General features: G+C 44.2%; 1 protein-coding gene across 3 annotated transcripts in view; it reads right to left on the bottom strand.

Moving 5' to 3' along the window:
- LOC138080927 (stimulated by retinoic acid gene 6 protein-like) overlaps positions 1–17,643 on the bottom strand; it is a 45,039-nt gene that overhangs the window by 7,641 nt on the left and 19,755 nt on the right. For 2 of the 3 annotated variants that reach the window (XR_011145001.1, XM_068973818.1), the window contains exons 5-14: positions 16,661–16,781; positions 15,033–15,078; positions 12,531–12,659; positions 11,311–11,381; positions 8,928–9,039; positions 5,891–6,038; positions 3,619–3,694; positions 1,256–1,337; positions 881–929; positions 321–438 (exon numbers count right to left, since the gene is read on the bottom strand). Coding sequence is in view for 2 of the 3 variants with exons in the window: in XM_068973818.1 (XP_068829919.1) it covers positions 321–438; positions 881–929; positions 1,256–1,337; positions 3,619–3,694; positions 5,891–6,038; positions 8,928–9,039; positions 11,311–11,381; positions 12,531–12,659; positions 15,033–15,078; positions 16,661–16,781 (952 nt within the window). In the remaining variant the exon portion in view is untranslated. The remainder of the gene's footprint in view (positions 1–320; positions 439–880; positions 930–1,255; positions 1,338–3,618; positions 3,695–5,890; positions 6,039–8,927; positions 9,040–11,310; positions 11,382–12,530; positions 12,660–15,032; positions 15,079–16,660; positions 16,782–17,643) is intronic. The other variant, XM_068973819.1, reaches the window with a different exon arrangement.

Below are 17,643 nucleotides of genomic sequence, written 5' to 3'. Positions count from 1 at the left end.
AGTTGATCTAAAGCCTAAACTCAGATTCCCTCTCTCTTTCCACTATACTGTCCTTTCTCTCACTTTACCTGCCTGAACCTCAGTCTTCCTAGCAATACAATGGACACACATATACCTCCCACAGACACAATTGTGAGGACCCAGCTGAACAGTACAAGTGGAAACATTTTATAAACTGTGAGTCTCCCATCACAGTGACAGCATGGGTCCAGGGCCTGGTGAGAGCCCAGCAGGGAAGGGGCATTTTGAACAGCAGCTTGGAAGGCCCAGGAGGAGCTCCCAGGCCCTGGGCAATGTCAGGAAGCCCACCCAGCACTTACATCCCGATGCCTAGTCCTCGGAGCATCTCCAGCGCCTGATGGTGGATGACGGGAAGCACCAGGCTGTACATGATCGCCAGGCCACACAGGCTCTGCATCACATGAATGATGAGGTATCCTGTGGGCCAAGGGAGCCGGTGGTCACTAAAGGCCCTTCAGCATCCAGTCACACAAGCCCCTCCCTCCAGCCCTCCCCACCACTCTTGCTTATGCTGTTTCTTCTGCCTAGCATGACCACCAACCTTCTGCTCACCCTGCCAGGTCAGTTCAAACGTCAAATCCATTAGAAAGGCTTGGCTCCCTGCCCTAGGTGTGGAGAGTCACTTCCTCCCCTGGGTCACCATCACCCTTAGCATACACGCCCCATGGGCACAGGACAGCTGGTAATGATGACCGATATGAATGTGTGCTTCTCACTCCTTGCTGACCTTCCTGTAGGTCCCTTGAGGAAGAGCTGGGGCTGCTTCTGCCCCATGTCCCTCCTCCCTGCCCACAGCCGGGACTCTGCAGGTGCCCAGGGAATGTGTGTCAAATTGAATGGGTCACGTAATGGCACTTACCCCACAGAATATAGGCTATCTGCCAGCCAGAGTACCTTGCAATGGCCACCTGAGATTTAGATAGAAAAAAAGGTCTGAGAGGAGAGACACCTTGATGACCTCTAACACATCTGTCCAGCATCCCTGTCTCATTTGAGGGTCACCCACCAAGCTACCAAGGCAGGTGTCATGAATGTCCTCATTTTACAGATGAAGCCAGATGGGGACAGTGGCGGTCCCAAGTCACCCAGCAGCAGAACATACTAAAATTGAGGGCTCTAGACCACCCCACCCACCCGAGCCCGGGGCTCTTCCTTCCCCAGCACACCAACCCTGTCTGAGGTGCAGGACAGCAGGCTCTGGCCTGGGAGCAGAGAGAGACTGCTGCGGACTTACCACACTCTCAGATGAGGAAGGATTATGAAACTTCAGAGGAAGAAAGTGTTTATCCCCTGCCCACAACCTCTTGATGTGCTTTCTAGAGAGAGAGAGGGAGATTAGTAATGCTCATGACCTGGGCTCCTTACGCACTTAGAGCTCAACAGATATAAATAGAAAGGCCTGTGGAGGGAGATGGCAGGCAGCTCAGCTCCCCCGTATTGACCACAGGTCTTGAGATGGTTCTAATCAGTCTTTAAATCTTTTTAAAATACTTTTTAAAAGTTGAGATACAGTTAACATATTAACATGACATCATTTCAGGTATACAATATAATTGATATTTGTATATATTGTGAAATGATGATAATGTCTTGTTAACATCTATCACTGCACACAATTACAAAAAATTTTTCCTTGTGATGAGAACTTTTAATCTACTCTCTCAGCAACTTTCAAATATTCACTATTTTAAAACTATAGTCAACAGTTCAAGGCAGGGCTTGGATGGAGAGCTGGGGCCTCTTTGTGCCAGGAGAGTCTTCACTTAGATGCCATCTGCAAGAGACTCACTCTTTGGGCAGCCAGATGGGGAGGATGAAAAGACAGGATGCTCTGGAGGGGTGAGAATTGGCCCTGGGCTTCCAGTGAGTGAGTGAGTGAGTGAGTGACTGTGAATTAGAGACTGAGACAGACAGTGAGAGAGAGAGGCAGAGACAAAGGCTGAGAAATGGAGAGAAAGAGAAGCAATAGATACCTAAATTCAACTTCTATCGGCATGCAAATGCTGACTCCATACTGAAGGCCATCCCCTCCTCCTGCACTGCTGTTCTTGAGACTGATGCACCTGGTCCCCTTGACCCAACCTCCTGTGGGGTCCCCTTGAGCCAGATTCACCTGCTGGGAACCCACTGTGGTTAGTTCCAGAGAGCAGGGCCGGTCTGACACCCAGCAGAGACACGAAGTGTACAAGAAATGATAAGGTTAGAAGAGGCCAGAAGACATGGTCATATGCTAACAGACTGGCTAAAGAACTGCGGTGCTGGAGAAGACTTCTGAGAGTCCCTTGGACAGCAAAGAGATCAAACCAGTCAATCCTAAAGGAAATCAACCCTGACTATTCATTGGAAGAACTGATGCTGAAGTTGAAGCCACCTGTAAAGAGCTGACTCATTGGAAAAGACCCTGATACTGGGAAAGATTGAGGGAAGGAGGAGAAGGGGCCAACAGAGGATGAGATGGTTGGATAGCATCATCGACTCAATGGATGTAAATTTGAGCAAACTCCGGGAGATGGTAATGGACAGGGAAGCCTGGCGAGCCGCAGTCCTTGGAGTTGCAAAGGACTTAGCAACTGAATAACAACAACAAAGTTATTTTGTTGAGTCTTGCCTGCCGAAAAAGTTGGCTTAAAGCTCAACATTCAGAAAACGAAGATCATGGCATCCGGCCCCATCACTTCATGGGAAATAGATGGGGAAACAGTGGAAACTGTCAGACATTATTTTTGGGGGCTCCAAAATCACTGCAGATGGTGACTGCAGCCATGAAATTAAAAGACACTTACTCCTTGGAAGAAAAGTTATGACCAACCTAGATAGCATATTCAAAAGCAGAGACATGACTTTGCTGACTATGGTCCGTCTAGTCAAGGCTATGGTTTTTCCTGTGGTCATGAATGGATGTGAGAGTTGGACTGTGAAGAAAGCTGAGTGCTGAAGAATTGATGCTTTTGAATTGTGGTGTTGGAGAAGAGTCTTGAGAGTCCCTTGGACTGCAAGGAGATCCAACCAGTCCATTCTGAAGGAGATCAGCCCTGGGATTTCTTTGGAAGGAATGACGCTAAAGCTGAAACTCCAGTACTTTGGCCACCTCATGTGAAGAGTTGACTCATTGGAAAAGACTCTGATGCTGGGAGGGGTTGGGGGCAGGAGGAGAAGGGGACAACAGAGGATAAGATGGCTGGATGGCATCACTGACTCAATGGACATGAGTTTGAGCAAACTCCAGGAGTTGGTGATGGACAGGGAGGCCTGGCGTGCTGCAATTCATGGGGTCACAAAAAGTCGGACATGACTGAGCAACTGAACTGAACTGAACTGTCTGCTCAGCAGTGAACATGGCGATGAAAGTACTGCTTAGGGTTTTGCTGAAGACCAAAAGAAAACTCTAATCACAATGTCAAATTGATAGTGGAAGCTCAAATCAAGCTCTTTTGTTTGTTTCTGTTTTTTACCAATAGGTGTGGTTGTCCCCAGACCCTATATACACTGCCATTCCCAATTTAGGAATGACTGGCACTGCTTGGGAATTCTGAGAAAAAAATCTGTCAGCCAATTTCCTGCTTGAAGATACACAAATGCCTCCCAGAACCCCCTTACCTGTAACAAGCCAAGATGTGGAACAGGTAGCTCACACATGTGAGGGAGGCAGGCAAAATGGTCACCACCCAGACTTCTGAAATAGGAGAGATGACACAAGCGACCTCAGAAGATGAACCAGAAATAATTTTTAAAATGCAGAAAGTCACAACAGAAAAGTTGGGTGAAATGTATTTCCTTTAATATACCTCTTGGGCAAATAAAGTTCTGCTTATTTCTGTTTCATTTTAGCTATCTGCCCTCAATATCCTTTATTTCCTGTGTGTTTATAAACTTTTCCTTTGGTATTAATATTTTCCATCTACAATGCATAATAGAAACAGAAAATTATAGAATGTACACATGGTAGGTAGCCTCCAGCCTTGTAAAACATCATTTATACTCGAACTTCTAATCACCACTTTTGGGGGAGGGGGTTATCCACCCCCAGTTCACAGCCACCACGTGCAACAGTAACTGGAATGAAGGTCTTGACTATTCCATTCATCCACCTTTTAGTAAGTTTTTAATACTTCGTATCCAACTTGCTTTCAGAATGACTCTGGGTGCTTGTGAGAGAGGGATGGAGGAAGACAGAAGGAAGTAAAAGCTTCTGTACAAGCGGATTCTCAGTAGGTGCAGAAAAAGCATTTGAAAGAATCCAATACCTCTTTATAATTAAAATCACTGAATAAACTAGAAATGGAAGGGCATTTCCTCAATTGGATAAAAAGCATCCGTAAAACCCCCACAGCTCATATCATACTTAATTGTGAAAAACTGCTTTCCCGTTAGGTTCAAGAATGAGAAAATCAGTGTCTGCTCTCGCCAATTATATCCAACGTTGTACTGAAGGGTCTAGTCAGGGCAATTAGGCAAGAAAATGCAGCTAGACTGCAAAAGAAGAAATAAAACTATCTCTATTCACCAATGACATGTTCTTAGGTATAGAGAATCCTAGGGAATAAGCAAACAAAAGTAAAATGATTAATAAATGAGCTTGTAAGTTTGTAAGGCACAAGATCAATATATAAAAATCAATTCATCACTGTACCTAGTGATGTGTAATCTGAAAAATTGCATTTGAAATAGTATCACAAAGAATAAAATACTTACAACTTATACACTGAAAACTACAAAAGATTATTGAAATTAAAGACCTAAATTAATGGAAAAACATATCACTTATATATATAGGATATTCTATGTGAACATGACAATACTCCTAAATTGACCTACAAATTCAAACCAATCCTCCAAAACTTCCAAAGCCACTTCTATATGAATTGACAAGCTAATCCTAAAATTCATATAAAAATGAAGGGACCCAGAATAGGCTATAAAATCTTGAAAAAGAAGAACAAAATTGCATGACTCATATTTCTTGATTTCAATCTTACTATAAATCTACAGTAATAAGACTGTGGTATTTCTGTAAAGATAGACAAATAGTTGAATGGAATAAACTGAGAATCCATAAGTAAATCTCCATTGTCAATAAATTTTCAACAGGTATGAAAAGTATTCATTGTCTTGACAGTTTAATGGGGAAGAAATATGCCTGCAATAAATATGTGTCCCTCCACCCAAAAGGATTCATGTGTTGAAATTCTAACCCACGATGTGATGGTATTTGGAGATGGAGCCTTTGGGAGGTGATTAGATTGTGAGGGTGCAGCCCTCATGATGGAATTAGTGCCCTTAAGAGACATGAAGGAGTTTGCTTCCTCTCCCTATTCTCCACCCAGTATTGAGGACACAAAGAGAAGGTGCCCATGTGCAAGTCAGGAAGCAGCTCTCCCAAGACACCAGATCTGCTAGCACCTTCAACTTCCCAGTCTCCAGAACTGTGAGAAATAAGCGTTGGTTGTTTATACCACACAGTCTGTGGTAACTTGTTACAGTAACCTGAACTAAGCAGAAATTAAATTTGAATGATATGAGTGAACTTTTCATATAATAATAAAGTCAAAACTTACTATTTTATATTTTCCAAAGTGAAAAATATATGATGATTTTAGTTGTTTCCACTGACACCAAAAAAAGATAAGCTATTTAAGATGAGAACATTCTCAAGGCATGTTCAATGCAGCCCCAAATAGGTTATAATAAAATGGCCTGTGTCTTGACCCCTTTTTCCTTCAAGTCAATCCAGGGAGGCATAGAATAAGTGAAACACAGATAAATGAAGACTAGCAGCAATAGTTACTATAGGTGTGCACCCACCACCAGTCACAAGTCCCTCCCTGTTCCATATAGAAGTGGCAGGAACAAAGGTGGAATATGGTTTTACCTTTGGTGATGTTAATCAGCTCTTTCACCTGCAGGAGGACTTGGGTCCCTGTCTGGTTCATGGAGGTGATGTAGCTCTCCAATTCCCCTTCAAACACATCCAGCTCATCTCTCACATACACGAACATGCAGAACTCAATAACAATGAACTGAGGACACAGAGTAAGTATTTCAAGGTCTCACCTGAGTCCAGCTCATTAAATGAAAACATAGGGGGTCATTCTTTGGTTTTGAGGTCAAAACTCTTTGAAGCTCAAAACTCAACTGAAATAGACTCTAGACAATTGCTTTACTGACATGAATGGGACTGTGACTCCTTTGGAAACAGCATTCAGCCCAAACTCTCTTCTTCACAAAATAGCATATAAGCGTAAATCCCAAAAAGGCTCAAGAAACTCTTCAGACATTAATTCAATCAGAGTGACATGAATGCCTAACTTTGAATAAGGGGTGACTTTATGGACAATTCCAGACATTTCTCACCGTTCTCCTTCTTGCATTTTGGCAGTGGCCAAATTGGAGGAGGTACTGCTTCCTGTATGCATGTCATGCTTGCTCCTCTCCTATCATCCTGTCATCCTGCCATCATGCCCCTGATCATCACGCCATTGCTTCTGCAGTTCCTGGTGCCATTTTACTTCATCAGCTGAATCCTGTGTATCTCTGCATGTGGAGCTCAAATGCTGCTATTATCAGGCAGCTTCCCTACCCAGAATAATTCACTAAATTTCTAGAACACTTTCACCTGTTCTTTTCCTCTGTTTAGATGGCAGTACTGCATACCATATCTTATCTTCTTCTCTTAGACCCTGGGCTACTCCCACACCAAGAGCTGCTGAATCAGCCCTCTTTTCTCTTCCAGGTCTTAACAAGGCACTTGGTAGGGAGTAGACACCTAATACAGATTTAACGAACACAAAAACATCAAGTGATTTACTCACTGCTGCAGAGAACTCTAGTTAGTGGTCCATTAAAATCCATTCTTCCCTTCTTTGGGCACAAGGCCGGACTACATTTCCCAGCATCCCTTAGTTAGGTATGGCCACATGACAAGGACCTCACCAATGGAAAAAGAGTGGAAGGAACGTGTGCTGGGTCCACATGGCCTTTGAAGCCTCCCATATGCATTTCTCCACATACTTTCTCCTTCTGCTGACTGGATGCAGAGGGTGAGGATTCTCAGGGATGATGAAGGTACACAGTGGAGAAACTAGTTATGGGACAACATAAAAGACTGCTTCCTCCCAAACCTGAACACCCACTCAACATTGTTAAGTGGCGGGGGTGGGGGGGGGGAGGGAATATAAATATATATATACACATACAGTGTTTTCACTGAAGTTTGGGGGTTTGTGCAGTACCTCATCATAACCTAATGCTGTTAAGTCACTTCAGTCGTGTCCGACTCTGTGCGGCCCCATAGACGGCAACCCACCAGACTCCACCATCCCTGGGATTCTCCAGGAAAGAACACTGGAGTGGGTTACCATCTCCTTCTCCAATGCATGAAAGTGAAGAGTGAAAGTGAAGTCGCTCAGTTGTGTCCGACTCTTCACAACCCCATGGACTGCAGCCTACCAGGCTCCTTGGTCCATGGGATTTTCCAGGCAAGAGTACTGGAGTGGGGTGCCATTGCCTTCTCTGCATCATAACCTAATACATTCACCTAAAAGTTATCACAAGACTAGTTCATATAGGTATCATCCTCATACATTTAAAATGAACAGAAGACAATTTGGCCATTTTCGTCTCTCCACTTTGACCCTGCTTTTGACTTGGACATTTTACCTCACTTAGCTCTGACCACATGAAATGCTTTGATTTTGTACTTTATTGATTTCTTGTTTTCAGTTTCATAAGTTTCTGCTCTACTTTTTATTATAATCCATCTATTTTTCTGCTTACTTTGTATTTAACGTGCTCTTTTTTGTTTCCTAATGTGAAAGCTTAGATGATTGATTTTAGATTTTTCTTCATTTCTAATATATACATTCAATGCTACAAATTTCTTTTTAACCACTGCTTTTGCTGGGCTTCCATGGTGGTTCAGCAGTAAAGAATCCACTGGCTAATGCAGGAGACCCATGTTCAGTCCCTGCATTGGGAAGATCCCCTGGAGAAGGAAATAGCAACCCACTCCAGTATTGTCTGGGAAATCCCATGGACAGAGGAGCCTCACAGGCTACAGTCCTAGAGTCACAAGAGTCAGACATGACTGAGCAACTTAACAACAATAACAACAACAACGGCTTTTGTCACCTGCCACAAATTTTGATAACTTGTGTTCTCCTTTTTCAAAATATTTCTAACTTGCCTTGATTTTTTTCTTTTGCTCATATGTTATTTAAAAGTGTGTTGCTTTGATATCTACTCCTGGGGGATTTTCCAGTTATCTTTCTGTTATTGGTTTTTAATTTAATTCCATTTTGATTTGAGAGCAGACATGTGATTTTATTCCTTTACATTTATTAAATGTGTTTGATGGTTCAAGATATAGTCTATCGTGTTGAATTTTCCATTTATTCTTGAGAAGAATATGCATTCTGCTGTTGTTGATGAAGTAATGTTTGGATTTCCAAAATATCCAATTGATTGATGGCATCAACTACAATTCAGATTTTCTTACTTTGGCACTGGTTGCCATGGGGTTTCTGCTCCATTCTGCCATGATCTTGTCTGTCTCTTCAATTTTAGGGGCAAAGCTTTGCCCCATGACCTCCCTGCTCTTAGAGAGCTAAGAAGAGTTGTTGATTCTTCAGTTTGTTCAGATTTGTACTTGTTTCTAAGATGGAGTGGCATTTTGCAAGCTCTTTACAAGTGGAATTGTCAACCAGAAGTCTCTATAAGTAATTCAATTATATTTATTACTAATATTCACTACATGAGTAAAAGTGTCCTTAGAGTCAAAATGGTGGGGTCAAAGAACTGTACTTCTTTGATTTACAGATACCCAGTTTTGACCCAGCTTTTAAAGAACAACCCTATCCTATCCCCACCCCATTTATACAATACAAAGGGATTTACTTAGCTCTACTTACAAGGTACAGGCAGATGAAAGCCAATACAATGGTTCCAATCATCCTGCTTGGGAACTGAAAGTACGGGTCCCACTCATATATCCTGGTTTGGAACCAAGACTTATTTCTTTCTCTGTGAATGAATAAACATCAAGAGAAGATAGGTTGTGATTGGTAAACAAATGCCTGATTCTTCTGAAAATAATGCCATTTCCTCTTGATCTTAGAGTTTAGTGAAGAGAAAGAGCACTGGAAGATTCCAGTCATCCTCCCCTTATTCTTCAGAACAGAGACTCAGTTTTATTCGGGACAGAAATTTACTAGATAAAAGGCTATAGTTCTTGACCTTTCTTACAGCTAAGAGTGACCAAGGCTAAACAGGCCAATGAGACATGAACAGAGGTGTGGATGGGACTTGGAGAGGCTGGTCAGATGGAAGTGACACAGCTGGGAGGGCTTCCTTTGTCATTACTCATTTCTCGTGCCTGCCATTTGAAGGGCAGACATGGTGGCTGGTCCAGGTTGGAGCTCCAGCATCTATTCTGGACCAGCCTCCATGATAGCAACCCACTAAGTTATCAGAGGAGAAAGACAGATGATGGGTTAACTGCCATGATGGGCAGTCCAGGGTAAGTATAGACTGCCTGCTTCCAGAATTCTTTTATATGAGAAAGAAATAAATCTCTCTCTTGTTCATGCCATGATTATTTTGCATTTTCTGCTACATGTTGCCAACTATATTTCTAACCAAAGAATTAACTTTGCAACTGTGTGACCCTGGATTAGACATATGCCTTCTCTGGGAAATATCTCCTTGTATACAGCGGCAGTGGCAGGGGTAGTTAACCTGAATGATCACTGAAGATAGGTGCTTTTTCCTGGCCAAGAGCTATGCCATCTTATATTGGTAACAGCACCTCAGTTCTTCCCTGGGTCTATACTCTTCCCTACCAGCAGTCCTGGTGGCTAAGTGAGGCTGAACCACTTCTTAGGTCCAGTGGTGAACATGTGACCCCGGTTTGCATGCATGCATGCTAAGTCACTTCAGTCAAATCCAACTCTGGAACCCCACGGACTGTAGCCCACCAGGTTCCCCTGTCCATGGGATTCTCCAGGCAAGAATACTGGAGTGGATTGCTGTGCCCTCCTTCAGGGGATCTTCCTGGCCCAGGGATTGAACCTGGGTCTTTTATGTCTCCTACATTTTCAGGCAGGCTCCTTACCACTGGTGCTACCTGGGAAGCTCCTGACTCTGGTTTAACAATCTGTTTACTCCAATCGCCTACACATAGTAATTGTTTCTGGTATGGCATGTGGTCCAACTTGATCCAATGAAACACATTCATGGGAATTTTGTTAGAATTACTTAGAAGAAAATACTCTTTTCTGTGAGCTTAAGCCAGAAGGGTAAAAGCTTAGAGTTTCTGGTCTCTTGATTAAGGTGAAAGAGAAGAGTGAAAAGCTGGCTTAAAACTCAATATTCAAAAAATGAAGATCAAGTCCCATCACTCCATGGCAAATAGATGGGGAAAAAGTGGAAATAGTGACAGATTTTATTTTCTTGGGCTGCAAAATCACTATAGATGGTGATTGCAGCCATGAAATTAAAAGACACTTCCTCTTTGAAATAAAAGCTTTGACAAAACAAAACAGAGTATTAAAAAGCAGAGATATCATTCTGCCAACAAAGGACCATATAGCCAAGCTATGGTTTTTCTAGTAGTCATGTGTGGATGTGAGAGTTGGACCATAAAGAAGGCTGAGCGCTGAAGAATTCATGCTTTTGAACTGTGGTTCTGGAGAATGCTCTTGAGAGTCCCTTGGACTGCAAGGAGATCAAACCAGTCAATCCTAAAGGAGATCAGTCCTGAATATTCATTGGAAGGACTGATGCTGAAGTTGAAGCTCCAATACTTTGGCCACCTGATGTGAAGAGCCAACTCACTGGAAAAAACCCAGATGCCGGGAAAAATTGAGGGCAGGAGGAGAAGGGGATGACAGAGGATGAGATGGTTGGATGGCATCAACAGCTCAACAGACATGAGTTTGAGTAAGCTCCTGAAGGTAGTAAAGGACAGGGAAGCCTGGCGTGCTGCAGTCCGTGGGGTCACATGACTCTGACTGAACAATAAAAGCAGAGAAATGAGGCAAAGAGACCTAGTTCTGATGACATCAACCAAACCCCTGGATCCATCTGTGTCTGAAACTGATAACCTCTAGACTTTTTAATTTTGTAAGGCCATAACTTTTCATTTTCTCTTTACACCCGTTTGAATTGAGTTTCTGTTATTAACAAACAAGTGGCCCCTAAAATAGTGCCCTTCCAGTCATCTCCAGGTCTCTAACATGTCAGAATTCATCAATATTTGTGCAAACACAGCAGGGCAAATAGAACTGTGCTTACTGAAGGGGGCACTTCCTCAGGAGCTGCTTGACATGCTCTGCCTGGTGAACTTCCAGGAAAGGTTTTTCTTCCTGTGAGAAAAGAAAGAGGTTGATGCTTTGGCTCAGAAAGTCTTATTAGAGTTTTGGTCTCTCTGAAGGACTATTGACATGAAGGCCAGCATTTGGGATAAAACTTGGCTATTTTCAATTGAACCATTCCCAGACACCTGTCTTTTATTGAAGAGACAACAGTGTCCCATTTCCTGTTTACCTAGTACCTGCTTTCAAGAAATGCTAGAGGCCTGACCTTCCCTGACTCTTCTGTTTCCTGTTTATAGCAGCTTTTGTTTTGTGAAGTTGATTTCCTTCTGAGATTTGGTGATTTCTCATCATAGTTCAAAATACTATTTCAGGAATGAAATGCTCCACATCCCAGCGTTTTTATTTTTTATGAAAAGAATTTTCTCTTACTTATTTCAGCAACACAATAATAGTAAGGGACTTCTATACCACACTTTCGACAATGGATAGATAATCCAGTCAGAAGATCAATAAGGTAACAACGGACTTGAACAACGCTATAGACCAAATGGAGCACGCACACACTTACAGAACATTCCGTATAACACCAACAGAGTACATGTTCTTTTCACAAACATTTTCTAGGCTAGAGCACATGTCTGGCCACAAACAAGACTTAAATTTAAGAAGATTGTAATCAGACCAGGCATAATTTCTGACCACAAAAAGGTAGATACTAATAATAGAAGGAAAATTTACAAACAGTACATTCTTGAGCAACCAATGGATCAAATAAAGTCAAAAGGGAAATTAAAAATTACCTTGAAGCACATGAAAATAGAAATGCAACATATAAAAACTTATGGGATGCAGCAAAAGCAGTTCTAAGAGGAACTGCTTAGCAGGTATTTATAGCAGTAAATAGCTACATGAAGAAAAGAAGAAAGATCTCATATAAACAACCTAACTTTTTACCTCAAGGGACTAGAAGAAGGAGCACAAGGGGGAAGATAGGGCCTCAATGACCAAACTCTCTGGGTTCCAGTTCTGTCTCTGCTACAGACTAGCTATTGACCTAGCTATTGGGCAATGCGATTGATGTCTCCAGGTCCAAGTTTCCTAATACAGAGAGGGAAAAGTAATAGTAGTACCTACCTCACAGGGCTGTTAGGGAAACAGCCTGCCAGGGAACACATGGTATTTTTACTTAGTACTCACCATCTGGAGCTCCCAGCCCAGGTGGACCCTCAGAGATTTGACAAATATGTGCAGGAAGCGGCCCAGCAGGAAGGCTAGGCAGAGCAACGAGGGCCAGTAGAACATGACAGTCTCATAATTCCCCACGAACTGCAACAGAAGCAGAGCAGGGGGCATGGGCTCTAGGGAGGGCTGGGCTAGGCCACTGGGGAGGCTGTGCACAGGAATCTGCCTGTCCCAGCCTGCGCCCACCGGGGCCCACTCTCTCAGAGCTTGGAGGTCAGCAGCCAATCCCCTCCCCACCCCACCCCCCACCCCGCAGCCCCACTTCATCAGAACAAGCAGCAGATTTGGAGTCCAGCAGCTCTGGACTTGAGTCTTAGGCCCCCACTTAATTTTCTACAAGGGGTTTCCATGGGTTTTTTTTCTGATTGCATATCTTTTTGGTGGCATGGCATGGCTTGCAGGGATCTTAGTTCCCCAAAGGGATTGAACCTGTGCCCCCTACAGTGCAAGCACAGAGCCCTAACCACAGGACTGCCAGGGAATTCCCCTGATTACGTATTAAATGTTCCTTTTGGAAAACACACACGAGAGAGGGGAAGGGTGAGAGAGGGGGGAAAAGAGACAGAGACAGAAAGATAAAGGGGAGGAAGAAGGAGGGGCGCGGAGCAGAAGAGGGAGCGGGAGAAGAAGAAAAGGAAGGAAAGAAGGGAGGAAGGGCCTGTGAGTGTCATCATGCTGGGAGCATCACAAGCTCCCAAAAGTAACAGGTCTCTCAGAATGGTGCTCATAGTTTTTATGTTATTAGCTTCATTTTGATAAAAACATTTTTTCACTCTTTTAAGATAAATAATATTGTTACTTATCTTTCATAATTTATAGGTTAGTTTCCTTTTTTTTAATGCTTCCAGAGTATTCTTCCGACCCTTGGGAAATCAGAGTTTTGATGCAGGGATGTTAGGGCGGGGTTAGACACATTCTGAGATGCAGGGGCTGATGTCTTCATCTTCCAATGTATGCTTATATCTGAGACTTAGTCTTTGTAGTATTAATATTTCATTGTGTTTTTTAATTATCTATATCCATATAGCTATATCTGGGCTTCCCTGGTGGCTCAGATGGTAAAGAATCTGCCTGCAATGCAGGAGACCCAGGTTCAGTCCCTGGGTTGGGAAGATCTCTGATGGCTACCCACTCCAGTATTCTGGCCCAGAGAATTCCATGGACAGAGGAGCCTGGTGAGCTATAGTCCATGGGGTCACAAAAAGTCAGACACGACTGAAGCGACTTAGCACATAGAACACAAATTTTATCTAAATTTCCCCTTAGAATTTGACATTTTAGACCCTTTCCAATGTCTCATTTTTATAAACAATGTTTCCATAAATACATTTGAAAACATGAGAACAGGTCTTCATTACTTCCTTAGTCTGAATTATTAAGTCATGTCAGCCCCTAGCCTTACTTTCCTATCAACGAACTGGGTATGAATGGCACTAACACACTGGCTGCCTAGTATCCTGGGAATTCTCCAGTTAGTGATTGGGAATGAGCCTAGAACCATGCCTGACACATAGCAGTTCTTGCTGTTAGAGATTCTGAGCACAGAAATAAGACCCTGCTGTCTCCTCCAATTAACCATGAATATTTTAAATTACAAGAGAATGTCTAGAAGACTGAAAGTTCTCCAAGACTCCAAAGAAAATACCTGTGCTCTGGAACCTCAGGCGCTGTGAGCAATGGGAAGAAGGGCTTCTTTTGGGACAGAGATCCACCAGAATGCCCTCAATCCTGTGGCAGAGATGCAGAGGGAAGGTCTGACCTACACACCTCATTTTCTAATCTGGTTCCCCCAGACTCTCTTTACCACACTCCTTAATCCTCCATAGTTACTAAAGTCCAGGAAAGGCTTTGGCAAGGCTCCCATGGGCTCCTGGCCCAGGTGGCCTCCTTAAACTCCTCTCACCCACCTAGTAAGCCTCCTGGCTGCAACATGATACCTCTCTTTCATCTTGCTTACTTTCCTGGGTATAGGGCTGAAAAGATAAACCAGCTTCCTATAATTCTGGGGTGGACAATGCATGGCAAAGCAACAAAGGGTACATTGAGTCCATTTGTCTCATTTTATAGACCAGAGAAACTGAGGCTACATACAGGAATGGAAAAGAAAAAGGAGCTTTGAAGTCAGCCAGACTTGGTCTTAACTTCCAAATCTATTGCTTCTCAAGAGTTACATAATATACTTGTGCCTCAGTTTCCTCACCTATAAAATGGGTTTGCTGAGAGCTTCCCTCCCTTGAGGGGCCACTATGGGCATCAACTGTGAGGACATATCCTGTGAATGACACCTGATCAACACAAGATGCTCTGCAAATGGAGGCATCAGGAATGGCTCCAACTCCCTTGTGTCCACATGAGGAAGCTGGAGCCCAGAGTGGCAAAGCCTTGTCCCAGGTCACATAGCGAGCTGGCCATAGTGATTGGGCTGAACTACTGAAATACAATTCAGTGGGGACTCACCTGCCCATGGGGACACTGTATGATGTAAAGGGTGGTGACCACAAACCTGCAGGACAGAAACAGGGTTGGAGTCCTGGGGTCCTTCCCAGCACAGCCCCTGTGAAAACAGCTCAGATTCCAGCTGCCTGGAGGCCTCTCCCCATCCTTCTGGGAGGACTGGTTCCCAGGACTCCGTGTGCATCTCACCCAGATCAGGCACCTAGCTCATGCCTAGCTACATGCACGCTACATTCATTTAACGCATCCTCACACACTCCTGGAGTCCACAATAGCAGAGCAGGGAGACAGAGAGTTCTCCTCCTCTCTCCCTTCATCACTCGGGAGACTGAAGCCCAGAGAGGGAAAAGGATCCATCTAGAGTCACACTCAGAGCCAAGACCAAGTCTCCCAACCCTGAGGCTGAGGCTTTTCCTGCCTGGCCTTGTCTGTAAACACCCCTCTGAGGAATAAGTCTCAAGGGTTCCCCCCAACTGGTCATGTTCAATCTTGGTGCCCATACTCCTATGGTGCACAAGCTGCTAAATGCTTCTAGCCACCTTTTCCTCACCAGCTCAGAGTCTGCCAGAGGCTGTTAAGATGATATTACTCCATGTCTAACCCTTAATACCCTGTCTTCTAATTTTTTAAAATCAAGCCACTAATTAGCAAGCCATTTAACAAACTCTGGAATTGTAGCTATCAGGGTATCATTTGCTTGAGAGTTCCCTCCACTTGTTTTCACACTAGGTCCAGGACCCCTGCTCCACAGGAAATGCTGTGGGGGAAACAAGCCCACTAAGGGGGTTGCAGGCAATGAAATGAGCTTGAGGGCTGGAGAGTAGAAGTGTTCATGGGATTACTCAGCCAGAAATATTCTCCAGGGCCAGCTCTGTGCTGGTTCGGCATCAGAGCTGAGGGCACAGAGCTCAAGAGGTGGGTGAGAAAGAGCCCACGTCCAGGGGTGATGATACATAAAGAATGAGCATATGCCCACCACCGGGCCAAGGTGGGAGGACGCTCCACACAGGGAAGAGCAACATGCAGACGGAGAGGCCAGAACGTACGCTCCATGATGGTCTGTTTTGTCTTCCAGTGCATTCCCTGGATCACAGTGGGATATTTGCCGAATGAAGAAGTGGATGGATGAAGAAATGAATTCAGGAGCCTTGCATGACTGGAGGTGTGTGTTAGAGACCATCAGGCATGGAGAGACAGGGATAGGCCAGACTGCGATGGCCCCAAATACCCCGTTAAGGCCCCTGCACTTTCTCCTGGGCTCCCAGGGAAGTGACAACAGCAAGGAGAAGTCACATCCAAATGGGACTCCTGCTTCTACCTGTGGGTCTACTGACGGCAGTTGACAGAAGTGAGTTTTTCTACAACCCTGACTTCTGGGAATATTCTAATCATGGGCAGGCTCTAGTGGAGCTGACAGAATGCAGATTGACCTTCTGAAGCCTCAAGTGCAGTCCCAAGGAGGGGCCACGGTGGGCCTGGGACCAATCATTCCACCTACCCACCCACCCTGAGCCTCAGTTCTGGGCAAGGTGTCCTCCAAGAGAGTTCTCAGGTCACCACCAGCACTTTGCCCAGAGTCTAGCCATGGCCAAACAAACTGTTGGAGGGGAGGCAGGCAGAGTCCATCTTACCAGACAAGAGAGTAGCTGAAGCCCAGGATGGAGCTGACCAGCCCAAACTCCGATGAGAGGCAGGCAAAAAAGGGGAAGTGGGACAGGCCAACTTCGATGCCGCCGATCAGAAGCACAAAGGCTGGGAGAGAAGGGCCAGAGACTGTGTGAGTTCCTCTTCTCACAAACTCAGGGGAGACTCAGGTCAGCTATGGGGCTTCATGTGACTTGCAGTCACAGATCTCAGGACTCAGGGAGATGAGTGAATAAGTGCCAGATTAGCCCAAGGAGGAATGCAGGGATGTCTGTCATGTATTCATGTTACAGAGCCTTCCTGGTACCTCTCCCATGCCAGGCACTGGGCTAACTATTGAGATGAAGACGACTTGGTCCCTGGCCTTCATTAGCTCACAGTATGATGGGCAGAAACAGACAACATAAAGGAACAATCACTGCAAGTAGAGCGCCATAATGTATACCATAGCAACACAGAGAGCAGGGATGAGCTGTGTTTTAAAACCTCTTGTAAAGTATTATATTTATACACTGTACCCTTAAGGCAATGATAATATTAATGCTGTCACTGACTAGTCCTGAGACGATCTAACAAATCAGTAAAATGTAAATGGGCAAGGTGTCCTTTCTAAGTGTCTGCTTTGGGCTGGGGCACAGAACAGGCATCAAGGATACAGGAGAAATAAACAAAGTTCTTGCTTTAAGATACTTACAATACAATAGAGAAGACAAGGAGGAAAGTAAGTGATGTGATATGTATGATAGTAGAGGCATATTCAGCGTGCTATGAGGGCAAGAAGAGGAAATCATGGACCTCACCTAGGGTCTGAGTATGAGGGAAGGCATCCTGGAGGTGATGACATTTAGCAAGGCCATTAAATATAAGAAGGAGTTTGTAGGTTGGCGAGAAGGAGGAAAGTAAGGACATTCCTCACTCAAAGGATGGGAGATGGTTGGTTGGGGTAGTCCGTATTTCTGTGAATGTGAGT

This window comes from Capricornis sumatraensis, chromosome 6 (assembly GCF_032405125.1).
Source record: "Capricornis sumatraensis isolate serow.1 chromosome 6, serow.2, whole genome shotgun sequence".
NCBI lineage: Eukaryota > Metazoa > Chordata > Mammalia > Artiodactyla > Bovidae > Capricornis > Capricornis sumatraensis.
This window is presented reverse-complemented; position numbering and strand designations above follow the sequence as displayed.